This window comes from Dromaius novaehollandiae, chromosome W, assembly GCF_036370855.1.
Source record: "Dromaius novaehollandiae isolate bDroNov1 chromosome W, bDroNov1.hap1, whole genome shotgun sequence".
NCBI classification, from domain to species: Eukaryota; Metazoa; Chordata; class Aves; order Casuariiformes; family Dromaiidae; genus Dromaius; species Dromaius novaehollandiae.
This window is the reverse complement of record NC_088130.1, coordinates 60,039,624-60,058,369: the sequence shown is the minus strand read 5'-3', so window position 1 is coordinate 60,058,369 and position 18,746 is coordinate 60,039,624. Positions and strand designations below refer to the sequence as shown.

General features: G+C 54.3%; 1 protein-coding gene across 2 annotated transcripts; it reads right to left on the bottom strand.

Moving 5' to 3' along the window:
• Window positions 1–246: 246 nt before the first annotated feature.
• Window positions 247–17,854, bottom strand: LOC112988022 (GPI ethanolamine phosphate transferase 3). 2 transcript variants are annotated; one of them, XM_064500575.1, is made up of 11 exons: window positions 17,791–17,854; window positions 16,512–17,005; window positions 14,960–15,103; window positions 13,676–13,799; window positions 12,885–13,044; window positions 11,828–12,001; window positions 8,055–9,627; window positions 7,342–7,545; window positions 6,830–7,032; window positions 5,978–6,048; window positions 247–5,260 (listed from the first exon to the last, which is right to left on the bottom strand). In XM_064500575.1, exons 2-11 carry the CDS (start codon window positions 17,002–17,004, stop codon window positions 5,140–5,142), a joined length of 3,267 nt encoding a protein of 1,088 aa, XP_064356645.1. In that variant the 5' UTR covers window position 17,005; window positions 17,791–17,854; the 3' UTR covers window positions 247–5,139. The 2 variants fall into 2 exon arrangements, with proteins under 2 accessions (XP_064356645.1, XP_064356646.1); XM_064500576.1 differs by lacking the exons at window positions 247–5,260; window positions 5,978–6,048 and having other exon boundaries at window positions 6,850–7,036.
• Between the last annotated feature and the right edge of the window lie 892 nt (window positions 17,855–18,746).

Genomic DNA, 18,746 nt, shown 5'->3' with positions numbered 1-18,746 from the left:
GTCCACCGCGGGGCCCCCGGCCTCCGAAATAAAGTCCGTCTGCTCTGGCTCTCACGTTTCATTTGCAGCGATGGGTTTTGCAGCCATACAGAACAGGAGCGATGCCGCAGCACAGGGCTTCGCGCCACCCTCCAACCTTATGTATTCGTCCTTCCTTTGGTCCAGGCAAGCAAGCACGGAACCGCAGCCTCGCAGGCAGCAGCAGCGCGCAGCTAGGCTCAACACAAAGAAGCAAATCTTCCCCACTACCTATTAAATTACGATTTAATAATAATAATAAAAAAACTCATCAACCTTTCTGTAGGTGCTTCATGCGTATTACGTATAGCTCAGCCTCACAACAGCCCTGTGAGGTAGGTTAGTGTTATCCCAACGCTGCGCACAGCAAACCGAGGCACAAGAGGTGAACAACTTGCACAGGATGACAGCGGCTCAGACGCGGAGCGGAAAACAAGGCGCCGACTTCCAGCTTCCCCGTCCCTGCTTCAAAGCGCTCGCCCCGCAGGGCCAAGAGGACAGCAGCAGCAGCCTGGAGGCGAAGCCGTCAGATGAACGAGTGCTGCCAGCTTGACCAGTATTCATTTATTTATTCATTTTTAAGGAAAAGAAAGGCTCTACTTGCCAGCAGAGACTCAAAAATCACTTCCATCTTCTGGGTTTAATTGCTGATGGAGGAATGAAAGCATTAACCGGATACGTAGCAATACCCAGGAGAGCTTAGCACCTTTATAGCACTTTGCATGCACAGCTCTCAAATTGCTTTCAGGAGCTGGGTCCTTCCCCCTTTTTTCCCAAATGGGGTACTGAGGCACAGAGAGGTTGATAAAATAAAAAACAATTTTACTCTAATCCAGGCAGGGAGTCAAGTTGGCCGTAGGAAGAGAGAGCAGCTCTCCCAAGCCCACACCTCGTCCCTGACCGCTGCCCAAGCTGCTCCCCAAGAGAAAGGGGAGACATGTATGCTAAGAGCAGGACTATTCCTTGGAGTAAATAAATCAAACATTCAGGGAAGAGTAAACAGAGATAGGATGAAGAAAAGGACATGCAAACAGATGCTAATTGCTGGGAACTGAGACACACCGAGTTTGACTTGTCTGAAGCGGTGTCATCCCTTGGCACTGCCTCACAGGCAGCAGCTCCACGCCAGCCCCATGCCAGGCAGCTGCCTGAGCGTCAGGGCAGGAACAGGCTCCAAAGAGCCCCAACCTTTCACAGTGGTGGTGGGTTTCTGTTGACATTTTCCAGGCAGTGCAAGCTAGACAAACGATTCCACTGCTCCCCCACGCCAGGACCATGGTATATACTGTCCCGCTCCTGGCCTGGCACCAGGGAAGGACAGGGAAGGAACCCAGGGAAGTTTTCCTCCTGCGTAGACACACAAGGCTCTCCTCAGTGATGGGTGGGAGCCACTGCTGAGGGGTGCACACACAACGCTCGCAGGAGTGAGAGCAGCGGCAGCTGTCGAGGAGCGCAGGATGGAAATGTCTCCCCTGAGCACACTGAGGGTGTCACCAAGAGAGAAGCATGAGAGGCTGGATCCTATCCAAGAGTCCTGGCCTACTCTAATAGCGCCCTCTCCACCCACCTCCAAGGGCATCCAGCCTGGATTTGCTCGGGGAGCAGCACGACCCTGCTCCAGGTGGGCGCCTGCTCTGGGGAGGTGGCTGCTAGCAGGGAGGGAAGGGAGGCCAGGACTGCACTGGAGTGTGCAGCTCTCACCAGGGTGGGTCAGCACCAAGGGAGAACCAGCAGGTTCTGGTGACAACCTGAATGGGGGGATGCATGGCAGAACCTTCTCCTCCGCAACCCAAGTTTGCTAAGAAGACCAAGAGCTGGTTTGGCCCAAGGAGCACCTTCCACTGTACACTTCTCAGGGTTTTAAAATCAACAAGCACAGCCACTTCTATTTTCATATCCACAGCATGTCCAAGGCTTGATGACCTTGGAGGCATGACAAACATTAACTCTGTCATCCCCGGCACATTCAGAATAGCAGTCAAATGGCCAGCTTGAGGGCAGTTCAGGGATGGCTGCTAAAGACTAAAAATGTCAATGAAAGAAAGAAAGCAAGAGCATCTCCAGCCCTTGGACAGTTTGTCTTCTTGGATCTAAATTCTTTGGTGTAGCAGCTAGGCTCCCTTGGCAGAGCAGCTAGCCCAATGAGTAGCCAGTCCTGTCTCCTTGGCATGACTGCAGTGGTAACAAATGAGCTGAAGTAAGAACCTGCATCCCTAGACTCCCATGATGGCACTGAGGGAACGAGATTACCATATTTCTGGAGAGGAGACTTAGGCATCAGTAGGCAGAACGATGTGTCTGAAGTCCCCCAAAGAAGCCTGCAGCTTTTCAATCTGCGCTCAGATCTACTAGAACAGAAAATGGCTAAAAAAAAAAGTGCTAATTTTGACTTCAAAAGTCAGAATTTACATTCTGCAGCGGGAACTCAACACTGCCTACTAAGTCTCTGGTGAGATGTGTGTGTGTTTTTACAGAGCTCGAGCTCTGTTCTCTGCTCTGCCCCAGCCTCCCTGGGCTGTAAGCCCACAGCCCGGCCAGGAACGTGGAGGGGCCATGTCTCCAGGGGGAGAAGGGAGACCCGGTAAGAGGATGCCCACATGCTGGCCGAGTGCTCTGACCACACATAAAGGGTGCAGGAAGGCTCGTCAGCATGACAACAGCCATGGAAAGAGGAACTAATCCTAGAGATGGGAGAGAACAAGACCCAGGGGCCTGGGTGGCAGCAGCAGCAATGTTACGGGCCAGCATCACAGTATTAGCGATCATAAGGATTTCTGCCAGCACAAATACATTCAAGCAGCAAGCTCCTGACCAGGTTGTGAGGTTACAACAAGACCTACTTCGGCCACAGCCTTGAGGGTTGGCAACGTGTTACCTAGACTTTTCATGTTAAATCAAAATTCACTAGGTAGCTGCTGCCTCCATCCCTTTCCTTCTCTACATGCAAGTGCACCCCTCACTCATCAGCATTGCCCCACTCAGTACCTGAGATCCATCTCGTCACTAGGGAGACCCAAAATAGAGCATGTAACCCATTTTAAAGGCAGGATTGCTTAAGCCAATCTAAGTGTGGGCTGCCACGTTCTTTCACACCACAGCTCCCAACTATACGCTCCTACCCACTTCCTTACACCAGCACTGGTGTTCATGAAACCGGGCAGTGAGCCAGCTGAGGGAGTTAAGCCAGCTACAAACTAATCCCTAGTTTTGTCAGCTAAATTAAGCGAGAGAGGCCCACAGGGCAGGGGAGATGCAAGGCAGTGGTGGGAGAGCACAGCCAGCAGGTCAGGAGGTGGCCAAGCAATGGAAGCCCAAGATTTGATCAGTTTAAGCCTCCCTGGAATTGCACCCTAACACCTGGGCTAGTGTTACCCTCCCACAGGGGCTAAATACAGAAATAAACCTGCCTTCAAGAGACATTTTCCACAGCTTTTCCCAAGACTCTTCAGGACAGAGGCAAGGAAGAGCCTGGACTTACGCTACCAATCTGCAACGAGGAACTCAAACAGGGGCAGTCACGGTCCATGAGTCAAAAATCAAACAAAGACTGGGAACAAAAATCAAAGCAGCAATCCTAAGCATACAGTGCTTGAGTCTGTCAGAGCAGAGAGTGGCCCCAACACACAGTGCAGGTAATTTGCCCTTCACCAGGGAAAGAGATGAAAAGTTTCATAGCACCAAGTAATGCCACACAGTGGTTCAGGGCAGGGAGTAAAGAATCCCAACTCCCATCGAAACTGCAGGGGCAATTTGACTGGAATGTGGCCAAGCACTGTGGTCACCATCCTCTACCTCTGCGCATAAAGAAAGGAATACAACCCCTCCCAACTGCAAGCAATCAAGAGCAGAATTATGATAGCTCACTTGCAGCACAGAGTCCCATGCAGAACACCAAGATCAAGAGGGAGACAAGCACCATACGTTGGATCATAAATGCTATAATCTGTAATGCCAGGGATCCCTTCAAAGTGACGTAACCCCAGGCACATACACCAATGGGTTAGGCCACCTTGCAGAAAAGTTCTCCCCTCCTGCGGGCTTTCAAGCAGCTGTCCCCAGGCAATGCTGCACCAATGCCTACACCAAACCTATTCCTGCAGAGTTAGGACAGCTATTCCAGATTCCCCTTTCCTGCTGACATAAGCCAATATGGGAATGGGTCAAACGCTCCATCACTACATCCTGCTGCAATTCAACCGATCCCAATCAACAGCCAGCATCCCACAAGACAACCTCAGGAAGAGACCAGGAGCCCTGGCTGCTACAGCTCAGTCTGTGCAGATAGCCAACAGGCCAAGCCCACCCATGCAGAGGTTCTCAGTCACAGACACAGTTCTCCCTGCTGTCACCCTTCCAACAAGCTGAGCCTGTTTCAGACTCTGTAAGACAGCCCAGCCTGGACCCCTTGCCCCAAGAGGGCCCTTCAGCAGGGTTGAGAAAGACCAAGAAAATGGTAGCAAACATGGGTTACCACAGAGCAACCAACTGACTACAGCTGGAGCAGAGCAGCTGCCACCGAGACCCCATGAACTAGGGTACACATGATCATGTGCACTTTGATTTGACCGTGAAAACTAAGCGCGAAAGGAAGAGAGAAGAGGTGGTGGCTGCAGGACCCAGGGACAAGGCTGGGTTGTAGCCTCCCCTCTCCTCCCTTCCCTCCCCTCCTCAGCAGGCGCCCCTTCCAGCAGGTCCCTGTCTTGGCACAGGCAAGGTAACATCCCAGGCAGTGCTGGTCGCTGAAGCCTACCAGCTGCACAGTGGGCAGAGTTGTCAGGAAAGTAGCAGCAAGGCCCCTGGCTGGCGGTTCTCCAGAGGAGCACTTCAGGACTCTTGCTTCTTGGCCTCCTGCAGCAGACTCCTCTGTTGTTAACAAATGCCCAGCAAGAGCTCTAACCCAACTGCTGAGAAACACGCTCCCTGAAGAGCACTGCAAAGAGCAGGGAACAGCTGGCACCAGTCCTTTTGTGCAGTGCTGAGGCTGGGAACTGGGGATAATCCCTGACTGCTGTCGACAGGCACTCATTGCTGGTGGCTCTAGGATCCCTCCAGGCCCTGAGAGGCAGGGAGACAACCACAGCCTTGGTCGATGAGCAGGTCAGGTTCCCCACATCTCCAATGCTACCTGAGCTGAAGTTGGCTGAACCAGGTGCTGACTGCACAGTCCACACGCATCACCAGGGAGATCCCCAGCAGGAGGCAGATGCTGCTCACCACGAAGCCCAGCGCTTCAAAGAGGAACCTGTGGGCACAGCAGACACAGTGAGGTACCACAGCCAGTATTCCTGCAAGGACAAGCTGTTACCCTCACTCCCAGCAGACTGGCTTTCCTGACAGCAAGAGGCTGGTAGCATCCCAGATCCTAAAATCTGATTACATTCACCCCTCAGCAGTGGATGCTAACTGCAACCTGGAAGCCAAGCAGGCCTCAAGTTCCTTGGTGGTCTAGAGACCATTCAGGAAGATCTAAGGAGGTCCTTAGGTCCAAGACCTAAGGCACCTAGGAGGGATTTGGAAACTTTTAGACTAGTCCTAGCAAGGATTTCCCATGCTCCTACTAGCCCATGCCTACTAACATCTCATTTCTGGTCTGGTAGCTCTACATTTGGCTCCCCGCCTTGAACATTCTCCCACCCACTGCCCCTGCCTGACAGGACTGTTCTGGCCAGTCTGGGAATCCCACGGCACTATGGCTATTCCCACTCGGACAGCTTACCAGGTGCATGGTAGGCACTGCATGTCCTCAGAAATCAAGACTAGGAGAAATTTCTATGCTGTAGTTCAAGACCAGCTTCTCGACTAGAAACTGGAATTAATTCAGGACAGTCCTGTAGCCTCTGCTAAGTAGGAAGTCATACAAGAATGATGATGCTCCTCTGACCTTACTGTCTACACACACTAATTGAGAGCTTGGGAATAAGAGCCCTAATCCAGCATCAGAAGAACTCCTGGGACTTACTTTGGGGCAAAGACCTTCCAGACCATGAGGTGCCTCCTGAGGATCGCAGCTGCACAAACACAGGCCAGAAGCTGTGGGGGAGACAAGGAAAATCAAGTTACAAATGACTCTGGAGAGACCTCCTGGGCAATGGATGCACATCTGAAACTGGTACTAAGCTGTGTACACGTGAGGGACGAGTACAGTACACATCAGAAATATGCATCCCAAAGAGGATTCTGTTCCATCATAGCCTCAAACCAGGAAAGACAAACAGTCTGTGGTACAGACAGGCCCTCCAAGGAAAGGGCCAGTCCAGGACAACACAGAGGAGGGCTCACACTGTGGCTAAGCTGACCTAACAGCTCACTGAGAGGGGCATTGCTGCTCTCTTGCTTTAAGGGCTTGCCCCTTCCCTTGCACTGGTTATGGTCTGATCAGAGAGCTTATTGATGGGCTAAACCCCAGAAAGCTATTCACTTCTTTCATGGGATAAGTTTTCCGCTGTTTAGCTCCCTTCATCTCCACAACATGGGATTAGATGAGAAGGAGAGCCAGTGTAAATGGATATACATGGTAAAGAAGACGGGAAGCAGGATTACAACCCTGCAGCTTCTGAACAGATGCTCCCACTCTGCAAAGACAGATATGAAAAGCAGCCTAATCTGTACGGCTACTTCCATGCTGGCACCTTTCCCAAAGCAAAGAGCAAAGGCACTGCTGAGAAGAGGACCTGTGCTGCTGACCTTCCACCTGCACCCAGACGTAACAGCCCTGGGCCCGTCTCTGCTCTGGCTGACTCCCTGGGGCTCTGACAACACACCGTTTTCCTCTTGGACAGCCCTCCCTGCAGCCATCTGCCTCTGCCCATACCTGCATCCCGAGGCCGAAGAGGTACTTCAGCCCCAGTTGCAGCAGAGCAGCAGAGAACCTCTCTGGCGACTCCCGCAGCCTCATCTCCATCATGTGCTGCTCCTCTTCCTGCAGCTCCTCCCGGGGCTCCTTCTTGGGCTTCCTCCTCTGTGAGCTGGGAGTCTCACACACAAAGGGCCAAAGCAGGAGCAGAGGGCAGCCGACTACCTCGAGGACAAAGGCACAGGAAGTTACTGGGAGCCCAGAGGTGAGGAGCAGCCCAGGCTCTGCCATTGAGCCCTGGGCGTGCAGGAAGCATATACCCCAGCTCCAGTTTGCTTGTCAGGCACAACTTCACGGAGCCTGCGGGCCACAGGCAGCTCTGTGGCCCCAGAAAAGGACAGCGAAGATGCTGCTGTTCAGGTGGTGCTAGAGCCTCCATCACCTTGGGCAAAGCCTGCAGGCCTCCAGACAAGACAAAGCAGGGAGCCATGCCTGCTTAGGCTTAGTGGCCCAGGAAGAAATTGATTTACCTGCAAAGAGGATATGGGAGGCGAACGTGTTGGCGCCCACCAGGACAGCGGGCAGGAGGTTTGTGCTGTGGTCGAGGTGGAAGCCCACAAATGCTGCGTTCCAATGGATGGCGGGGAAGATGGGCTGGTGGCCTGTGGAATAGAAGAACTGCGAAGCAGCAAGAAGCCAGGAGATGACTGCATGCCAGGGCACCGCAAAAAGCTCTGAGAGAGAAAGAGACAGAGAGAGAGAAAGAGAGATCAGCATTGAGGAACCACAGAGATCCACAGTCCAAAAAAGCATATTGTGTTTCCTTCCAGGTTCCCTTCCCACAGTCTCTCTTCTGAGAGACAGAAACTAGTCAGGCTCCCAGTACAGGGAATGGCAAGTGGCCAGGCATCCACTCCACGCTCTGCCCTGCTCCCGGGGCTCTGCCAGCAGCGATGGGTTTTGGTGGCTGCTCACACCCTGGGAAGCAGGGATGGGTGAAGAATCCCCTTCCCTGACACAATGGACTCCTCCTCCTCCTACGGTGTTGCAACCCTGCTGCACCTGCATCTTTAGGGAATGTAAGCAGCTCTTGTAAACAGGAGTGAAGATAAGTGCACCCCCATTCCTTGGGAGCAGAGATTGGGCCCTGCCTCTCCCAGTGGAAATAAGAGGCCACTGAAGACAAAGCCCAGGCCACAGCCTGACGCACATCCAGAGGATGCTTTGCTGAGCTCCAACTCACCAGCATCTCCAGCAAGGCTTCTGGCATGGGCATGGACATGCAGCAGCACAAAGGCCTCCAGGAAAAGGAGTAGGAAGGCAAGACTCATCCGCTCACTGTGCAGAAGCAGCAAGAGGAAGCCCAGCAGGGTAAGTGCTATGACCAACGCCGCTGAGTACACACTGCCCAGCCCGTAGGCTGCAACTGTGGCCTTGCAGCTGCCTCGCTCCAGGCGGCTCTTCAGAGACTCCTGCATCCTCCTGTAGATCTGAGGGATGACGTGGAGGATGTCAACTTCAGAGCTGGGAACCCCTAGGTAGGGGGTGACAATGGGTCCTGCCGACTCCCGTGTGTCCTTTGCAAACACTGTCATGGGATTGCACAGCAAGAGCAGCAGCCCCACAGACACCAGCCCGTAGACAGCCCATGGAAAGGCAACAAGTGCCACCTGCACCAGCTCCTGCAGCTTGCCGAGTGAGTCCTCGGCACTGGAGGCGACGGCCCAGTAGCAGGCAATGCAGATGACAACCAGTGGGAAACCCCAGCGCACAAAGAGCACAAGGGGGTCCGAGCTGTTCAGGTTGCCGTAGTGCCGCAGCCAGCACCGCACCACACAGACCAGCCCGACAAGTGAGGCCACGCACAGGAGGTAGAAGAGGTTCTTGGCCCGTGTGTTCCTCAGGCTGGCAAGTGGGGCAAGGAAAAGAGAGGGCCGGCACTGGGGGATTTCCTCACGGCACTGGTGGAAAAAAACGGAGAGGCGCGCACAGACCAGAAGCACAGCCACAAGGTACAACAGGTACCAACTCTCTTTGCGGTAAGAGGAAAAGCCGAGAAGCTGCTGCTTGGGGCCTTCTGGCACAGTCAAGCGACCATCCCAATGGAGTTTCCCTACCAGCAACACCACCAGTGAGGCCAGCAGGAACGGGGCAACCCGGGCCTCAGCCACCACAAAGCTATCAGAGAACATGGCTCCACAGCGGAAGAGGAGAATACCCATGGGGAAGGCCAGCCCCAGCCACGCTCGCAGCCGCTGCCTCAGGCCAACGCTGGCCAAGGGCGGCTGGCTGCTTGCCAAACGGGTTCGCTTGGGCTGCCGGCCCCACCAGCGCCAGAAGAAGGCCACCTGAGAAACTGCAGCTGCCCACGACGACACCAGGAGAAGATCCAGCCCCTCCTGGATGAACGTACAGGCCAGCCCAAGCAGAACAGCCACCACCAGGCCCCAAAGCAGTGGGTACAGGAGGCAGCTGCGATAGAAAGAGTCTGACGCTGTGGCCAGCTCCGAGGTCACATAGCAGAGCAAGCAGGAAGCGGCGATGAGGGTGCAGCCTGCCACCATACGCAGTGGGTGGAAGCGGGCCCAGCTCTGGGTGCACACAGCCCGTGCCTCCCGCAGGTAGAGCTGGAAGCGACCGATTAGGCTTCCCAGCCTGGACTCCAGCTCCGGAGACACCAGCGTTGCCTCTTCCATCTGGGCCAAGAGCTGAGTGTGCTCCTCCATAGCGCCGGAGAAGAGCTCCTGCAGGCGCTGGAGCTGCTCTGCCGGCAGGTCCTGAGCCACCAGTGAGTAGGAGTGCAGGAATCGGTCCACCTACAGGAGAGAGGACACAGGGTCAGACGGCAGCACTGGGACTGCTGGGAAAGTAATTTCACTGCCGTCTTCCCTACACAGCCCTTCAGAATGGAAACAGCCCTGATCCGCCAACCCCTGCCGGGGTAGACCTACCCTTGGCAGTATCGCCTGGGGCTGGGCACCCAAATACGAGGGGTGACAAGCAGGAAGCACAGTCATTTGGCTAAAGCAACACACCTCTAAAGTGACATATCCGTCCTGACAAATACATCCACACCTCTCAGCTACCCAGTTCTTAACTTGCTAGGTGCACTTCCATTAATGGGATACATTGATAAGGGTTTTTTATGCAGAGTCTTGGGTAACAAGAAGGCAAACATCCCTAAGAAGTTCAAGTCATTACTAGCTGTTAATCTGAACCCTCTGTCAGCTCTTCCCTTATTTTTTTGAGGACAGACAGAAAATTAAACAGCTTTTAACCGATCAAGCCAAACTGTTCCCTATTTTTGAATATGGGTACATTAACCCACTGTCCCATAAGCTGAGGAAAGCTCATTCTGCCTCCACGTCAAGCCAGCAGGAATAGAGTCAGCTATGATCCCAAAGTTGTAGAGGGCACTACCAGGGCACTGCACCCACACAAACATCCAGCAATGCATATCAGCGCAAGCCCAGAAGCACACTGATACATTCAAGTGGCTTCCAGTCGCCTCAGAGCACAGGCAGAATCAGCCTGCCCGTGCCCACAACAGCAAACATACCCACTAGCTTTCTCCCAGGCTTGCAGGAGCTCCCTACTAAACCTTGTTCAAAACCAACGTGATCAAGCCAGAAACCTCCTCAGACAACTAAGTGCAAACATTCAAATACTTAGGACTGGATAACGTTAACTCCTAACAAATGATGATCAATATTTGTGGTGACTAATGGACAGGAAAGTACACTATCATCTTTAAATGACAAAGCACCCTTCTCCTCTATAAATACACAACGGAGATGCTGAACACTTCTGCCTTCCCACTAGCAATCATACGGTCTCCAGCTCTTCACTGACTTGCACCAACGGTGTCCAACCTACACATCATGGGTTGTATCCAGGCTACTGGACCCAAAATAGGGCCTACGCTGGTTTGCTTCTTCCTTCAAAAGCCTACAGGTACACCAGGGAGCTCACTGGGGGCTGGAGGAGTTATTTTTGGGCCAGGAGCGTGCTTCCAGCAATCCAGGGGTCTCTCAAAGACAAGCAGGGTCTTACCTGAGAAACAGGCTGTGTAACACAATACATGTGCAGCAAATCTGCTCCTGTGACAAACCAGGAGCCGCACCAGACAGGTCTTCATAAAAATATGCAGACCTGCCCCAGCACGTGGCCTTGTTCCATTGCTTGGGCTTCTTTTATGCCTGGTATATTCTCAATTGCTCAAAATCTTGGCCCTGCCAGCCAGCCAGCCATCATTCAACTATGGGGGTTCTGCATTTTGCAGCACTTGGTGTAAACTCATCCTTCTCTATCATCCCAATTTATTCTCTCTTATTACATGGTGTTTGTTTTATTTAATCCTTCATTGCTGTTTTCCTTTCGTCACTGAATTAGAATAGCTTTCTAGCTAAAACCATTTCTCCTCCAAAATTGAAGAAGCATCAAAACATCCACTGTACTCTTGAATCCCCATTAATGAAACTTGCCCCTAGTCTTCCTCAGCTTTGAGGAACTAGCCTTCCCAAATAACCAAATCCACCTCTGACCATCTGGGACCAATCCTTATCCAGAAACACACACCAGCTTCCAGGCCAGTGATTTCCTAAAGCGCAGCTCATCACCAAGTACTAAACTGGATCTCCCATATCTCTTTTCGGAAACAATGCTGCCTTCTACTGGAGCAAACCCCACAAGGCAGTAACTCTTCAAATTAAGTTTCCCATGAAGATAACTGTCCCACCCCCACCAAACAGAAGAGGTGCACACTCGAAAAGCAACTCCTCTTGCCCTCTAGTTCAATAAGGAGGCCTGCAGTAGATACTGCCTAACATTGCCATCAATCAGTGTCAAAGAGCTTGTCTAAGAGCTCCTACATGAGAAACAGTTGGCAGCGAATTCCCAAAACAGCCAGGACCCCATGGCTCAGCCCTTAGCACTACCCCATGACTGTCAGCAGGTCTCGCCCATCTGCTGCCCACCCACACAACAAGAAAACAGCTAAGAAGATCCCAACCATACCTGCTTGGCATTGACGTGATAGACCGAAAGCTGCTGCAAGGCTGCAGACGGAGCGTCGCCGTTCCCAGGAAACAGTTCAGCCATCACCTCCCCGATGTTACTGTAGGGAATGGGCACACCCAGCAGCAAGGCCACTGTGGGCACCAGGTTCACCTGGGGAACAGTCTCTGGCTCCTGGACAGACAGGGGAGGAATTGGGAACTTGGAAAGAGCTCAGAAACGTGGCTTTTCACTCAGGCCAGAGGGCGAGGGCACAGCTAGCTGGGCACACACATGGGGCACCAAACCCCTGCTCTGCCAGGCCCTCCGCCAGCCTGGATCTGGCAGGATGCCCTGCAGCTGGCACTGCCCCATGAAAGGCCCAGTGGTGGGGAAGGCAGCCCTGTCCAGAGGAGATGCCAGGGAAGCCAGGAAGGGGCAAAAATACAGGGGAAACCATAGGCACACCTCACTCCTCCCTGAGTGCCCTGCAAGGGGAGCATGCCTTCTGGGGACTGCAGGTCCCTACATCTGACCCAGGCTGTCTGGTAGCTCACCCGGCCCTGCTTTAGCACAGCTGAAGGGCCTGAATATGGGGCCCAAACACTGGCCCCACATCCAGGTCACTCACCTGCCCCCTAAGGTTGAAGGTAAAGCCCCATCCCCATCCCAGCCCCTTGCTGGAGGCCTGAGGAGAGCTGTCTGCCCTGTCACTCACTCAGACCTGCAGCAAGCCAAGTGGTGAAGATTCACTAAAGAAGTCAAACGGCCCAACAGAACCTACTTCTATCCCACCTGCAATTTGTTTTTGCAATCATATTTTTTTCCTAATAACTAAGTGGGATTTTGTTTGACACAAATCGATACAAATCGTATTCCTGTCTTTAAACTTACACTATCTGCATCCTGCGTCAGACTTTCCCCCGTTCTCTCTGGAAGGGTGACAGATTCCCTGGCCCTCTCAATCTGAACAACCCTGATCAAATTGTTACTCTCAGTAACCCCAGGATGCAGTTTTCTCCCTGGAGGTCACCTCAGGCAGTGACCTAAAATCTCCTAAGGATCAACATTTTCTCACCTCAGCAGGGCCAGTGCCAAATAGGGGTGTTTTGCTGTACACAAACAGTGCTGCATTCACTTCTTTCTCGCTGTCCCCACCATGGTCTCCAGTCTCCGTCATGCCATGGTCTCCAGCCACCAGAAGCAGGGTGTCATTTCCCAGATGATCTACCAAGGACCTGTCACCAGGATAAGGAAGGATCAACCCCAACCCTCTGCCTGGGTTGCACAGGTGGGAGAGGACATTATCTCCACCAAGCCTGCATGCACCACGGAGGTGAAGCCTACACAAAGAGCTGAGCAAAACTAAGTGCTGATGCAGAGCCTTAACAACTGAACCAGGAATCAACCTTTTTTCCCCACTCAAAATGACAAAAGCCCTTGTGGATGCAGCTAGCAAGAATGAACGCCCAAGACCCAGGGCAATATATGCTTCAGAAACAAACTGAAAAGCCAGAGCTCTGAGACAGAGCAGATTTTTCTTGCCTAGATCCACTACAAATGGTAGCTATTATTTGCCATTTAGGGAGCTACACAAAATACAATTCAGAAGGGATGTCTCCAGCAGGAACAAGTTTCAGGCTGATCTTATTTGGGATTTGCCATTCCCCCGTGAACATTCATGCACTGACACTGTCCTGTGGCACAGCTGGGGTTCCAGCTGCTGCTGGTCAGAGCCGTTCTCTGTGGTAACCGGCATAGTAAGAGTGTTCTCTGTGGCCCTCTGTGTCTGTAAACGCTTTAGGAAAACCCCCCAGTCTGGGTGAAGGAAGAGGCGAGCTGGCAAACCCCCACAGCCACGCCAATCACCTGAGCATCTCATTCATCTGGGTGAGCTTCTTAGCCATTTCAGGATGGTCAGGTCCATGTTTGTGCCCACAGTGGTCCACACCGAGGAAGTGAGCAATCAGCAAGTCCCATTCACCACTATCCACTGTAGAACAAGAGGAGCCTTATCAGACGCTAACCTGGGATTTGGACACATGCCCTACTGCTGGCTCCCTCTGCCAGAGCTTTCTGGTTGCCTCTGGAAACTGCCATTTCTTCCCCTTGTGCCCTCATAAATCCCAGCTGTCAAGCAGGCCAGTGCAGGTCTGCGATGGAGGCACTCGAGTGGTCCGTAGGTGCCCTGGTGCAATGCCGTGGGGAGCTAGATACCCAGCAAGCAAGCCAATATCCATGTTTTTCATTCACCACCCCTCAGGAGAGGAATGCCCCAAAGTTACCCAAGTACCTTGAAAAACCTCTAACTCAGAATGACATAACCTGAGCTAAACCAAGGAGAGGCTCAGGAAAAGGAGAACGCAGAACCTCAGCCCTTTCCCAGAGACATTTCAGGTCAGACTCATCAACATGCCCCTCTGTGTCCTGCCCAAGACAAGGGCCTGGTGCACCAGGGCCGTCCACAGCTATAAAGTTACTCCTGGCCCTTCCTGTCTGCTCCAGGATCTCAATACATGAGAACCAACATATTTGCAGTTAAATGACTAATTGCAGCTCTCCCACAAGGCAGAACCCACTTTCCTCATGAAAGACCATCACAATCTTCATTTACTTAGATTTATATACAGATTAAACAAGGTGCATTCCCCTCAGTCCTATCACACTTCACTCTCTCCCCAAGATTGGGAGCCCCGAATATCCTGCTGAGAGCAGTGCTGGGCCCTGGCCTCCCACTCCAGTAGCTGCTCCAGGTGAACATTTCCCAGAATGCAGTGGGCCTGCCCAGGCAGCCACAGATCAAATAGCCCATTCAAGGTTAAGGTTAAAGAAAGAGATGCCCTTCCTGCTCCGACCTAGCAGTATCTAGGACAGCTATAGAAGTCTAAACTGTGGACGAGTCCCAGCAAGCTGTGCCCTCTCCCAAACGGAGGAAAGGCATTTAGAGAAATGGTTTGTCGTCCCGAAAGCTGGCTTATCTGTGGAAATCCAGCTAGAGCACTGTAGTCCATGGGCTACAGCCACAAGCAGGTGCAACTGCCCACTGCCATTCCAGAAGAAAAAAAAAACAACTCTTCAGTTCTACCCCAAACTTGCACTAGGACGCCAGCATAACATAAAAGTTCAGCTGGCCCCTGAAGAAGAGTTACTTACCAGTTGGATAGAGATGCTGCAGGATCCCATCATCCACAGTATGAAGATCCTTCACATTAAAAGAAGGGAAGAAATACGAGCGGAAAAACTTCTTGGGGAAGAGTCCTTCCCAAGTGTCATCTCCCATGAAGACCACTCTCCTTCCTGGGGAAGCAAGAAAGGAATTAATCAGAGCAAGTAGCCCATCAGAGTCATGCTCTCGTTCACACTAGTGCAAAGAGTCTGGGCAGATCCAAGACAGCGGCTGCAGCCCTGGCTGTTCTCCAACCCACACCTGAAGTGACCAAAAATTAAAGTCTCCAGCTGGTTGTTAACAAGTCTGAATGTGGGGAATAGTCACCCTGTTCCTAAGCCTACAAGTCCCCCCAGCACCAAATCCAACACCACAACCTCATCACCTATCATTAAGCTCTTACATGTTCCCTCAGCAGAGAGACCCATGGATTAAACAGGCCAAAAAGTTACTTATTTGTATCACTGCAGCACTTAGGAAAGTGCAGTGCAAGAAAGAGCCCCTCTGCTCCCAAAAGCCTCACAATCGCACTGTAAAATACTAGACAAAAGATGGCTACAGACAGACGGGGACTGAGCAGAAGCCTTGAGTCCTAGGCTCAAACTTTAAACACAGCAGTGGTGGTTTTTCAAATGCAGAGAAGGGAAGGCAAAAGCACAGATGTTTCCAACTGTCCTCACTCTGCTTCCCCTATTGCCAGCCACCCCCTCTGGGCTTTCAGAGCGTCTCCCCAGCCTGGGAGCAGGAATCGTTTCCTCCACAGCTGCTGCTACAGCACAGGGTTTCCTTCTAGCATTTTTCACCACTGATGATTTACTGCAATTGCCCACCTCACCCTCACACACGAGGAGCTGACAGCTCAGTAGTGTCGTCCCATCCTAGGCACTGCTGGTATTTGTGCCAGCTGGAGCCCTGGAAGGGAATCTCTCTCGGTAACACAGAACTGCATCCTGTCCCCCTCTCTCTACTCCATCATCCCACCCTGACAAGATGCTCTTTAAAGCTGCAGTCTCTAAACATATGCATGCAGCACTGAATTACATAGAAAATGAGATGAGGTAGCTCCCTAACAGCCGCAGGCAGCTGGCTGGGCAGGCCTGCTGCCTGCGTGACACCTCCACAGCGTACCTGGCACCAGCTCCTCCCGCTTTGTGCATCTCACCTGAATGCAAACACGACTGACTGGCAACGCCCTCGGCTTCCTAGAGCCATTCCTGGCTGTGACCTTGCAACAGTCCCCATTAGTACAGCCATTATTACTTGTTTTCTCACCATCTTTGAAGAAATTCTACCCAAGGTCCCAGCTGCCTCTCACCCCCAGCACACAGTAGAGAAACCCCACCTGCGTGACCACACTGACCGAGACCGCTGTGGTCTTCAGTCACGGACCCCTGGACAAAAAATAATTACTTGAAAGTGTGGAGGTGTTGCAAATAGTCCCATTTCTAGGGAAAGGGAAAAATAAAGGTCCCACACAAACGCTGACCTGTGCTTCACACATGGCCTCTCCCGGCTGGACGCCACCCCCAGCGCACATACCGTTTTGCACCAGCTGGGCCAGCAGGTTGTCCTCCTGGATCGCGTAGGTGGCAAAGTTGCTGCCCACGTCGATGAAAGTGGGCAGCGAGCCGGTGGTGAGGCCCTTGATACGCTGCATGGTAGCGGTGGGGGGATCGGCTCGGAAGCGGTAGAGACGGGCATGGCGGGGCTGTGAGGTCGCTAAGTGGTGCAAGAAACTCAGCTTGTTCTCATACGGCAGCGGCCTCACGTTGGCTGGGTCGAACCAGGCAAACTCGAACCGGAGGGCGTCAATGATGACCAGCACGGCCTTCGAGAAGCGCTGGGGCACCCAGCAGGAGCCCGGCGGGAGGCTCTGCCTGTCCCAGGGGGGTGGTGCGAGTGGATCTGAGCAGGAACTGCTGTGGGCGAGCTCAATCCGGGTGAGCAGGAAGCCACTCATGAAGAGCCCAATGCCGGCGAAGAAGAGAAAGCAGACCCAGGCCAGGAAGAGCAGCACCGGCCACCGCTGCATCCTGCGGGGAAGGACAGGTAGATCCAGCTCCCTACGATCTACCTGGGCCAGCTGCCCGCCCCCGCCTGCCCCTACAGTACCAGGTCACCCCCATCCCTGCACCCTGACCCCTCCTACATCCTGCTGTGCCCTGATACTCCTCAAGGCCTCTCAGCACCCCCAGAGCCCCATACACCACCTGGCACCAGGATAACCCTCCCACCCCCCAGCACCCCCCAGACACGACCCGACCCGACACCATGACACTCCTCCTACTCCCAGCACCCCCCAGAGCCCCACACACCACCATGATAACCCTCCCACCCCCCAACACCCCCCAGACACCAGCCGGCACCATGACACTATTCCTACCCCCCAGGACCCCCTAGAGTCCCACACACCACCCGGCACCATGATATCTCCCCTGCTCCCCCAGAGCCCCACACACCACCCGTCACCCTGACACCCCCCCTGCCCCCCCCAGCACCCCCCCGAGCCCCACACACCACTCGGCACCATGACACCCCTCCTGCCCCCCCCCAGAGCCCCACACACCACCCAGCACCCCCACACCACCCAGCACCATGACACCCCCTTTACCCCCCAGGCACCCCAGAGCCCTACACACCACTCGACACCATGACGCCCCCAGGCCCCTGCCGCTCCCCAACCCTTGTCCGGCCCAGCCCCCCCCCCCCCGGGCACCCGACACGGCTCCTGCCCCCCCGCCGCCCCGAGGCCGGCTGCCGGCTGCCGCCCTGCGCCCCTTTTGACCCCCGACCCCCCCGCACCCGCCGCCCGCGCTACCTGCGGCCGCCGCGGCCCGGCGCGAGCCGCCCCCCGCCCCCCCCGGAAGCGCCGCACGCGGCCGCGGCCCAAGAGCGGCGGCGGCGCGGCGGCAGCGGCCCCTGGCGGGCGGGCGGGCGCACGCCGCGCGTGGCAGGGCAGAGCCGCGGCACGGCCGAGCCCGGCGCACCAGGGTCCGCGGGGCTTCTCCCCCCCCCGCCCGCCTCTCACCCGCCCGCTGGGAGCAAACTGCCGGGCACACGCTCCGGGGAGCCTCTCTCCGCCTCGCCCTGACCGTGCGCTCCCGCCACAGGCCCGGGGAAACGCTCCGAGCCTCCCCTCCAGGGCCCTGCTCCACCAGGACCGTGCTGCGCTGTCCCCCACCCCACCGACCGAGCCCCACCTCCCCTCAGCTCCCTTTCCAGCCTGCTCGGCCGCTACCGAGCCCCTCTCAGCTGCTACAAACCCCAGTTCCAGGCTAAGCCTGTCCCCCAGCAGTTGCTCGCAGCCCAGAGCTGTTGTTTCACTGCAGCAGCTCTCGTGCCGCTCGCTGGCTTGCCCCTCTCTACTGAGAGGTCTTCTCTGCTCCTTCTGGGCTGGCATTTGGCCAGGCCAAATCCAACCAAATTCCTGCCCTGTTCCCCTCTGGAGGTGGTCGATCACCCCCGAGACAAAAATAATTTCTCAGGATTAACTGCAGAAGCGGCCCCTGCTGCTTTCCTGAGGCTGTCCAGGTTTTCTGAGTGACAACTGCAAGAGCTAAAGGCACTGCGAGAAGGAGCAGACGAAGACCGCCAGCTTCAGGACGTGCAGGAACCCAGCCGGCCACGATGGGGAGCCCATATCCCCGCAGATAGATCCCAGGGCTCCTCTTGTAGACCATCACACCACCATAGGCAGCCGCTGGAGCACCCGGCAGGATTAAGATGGACATAGTCTCAGGCTGTGCCTCTTGCCCCTCAGCAGTACACAGCAGG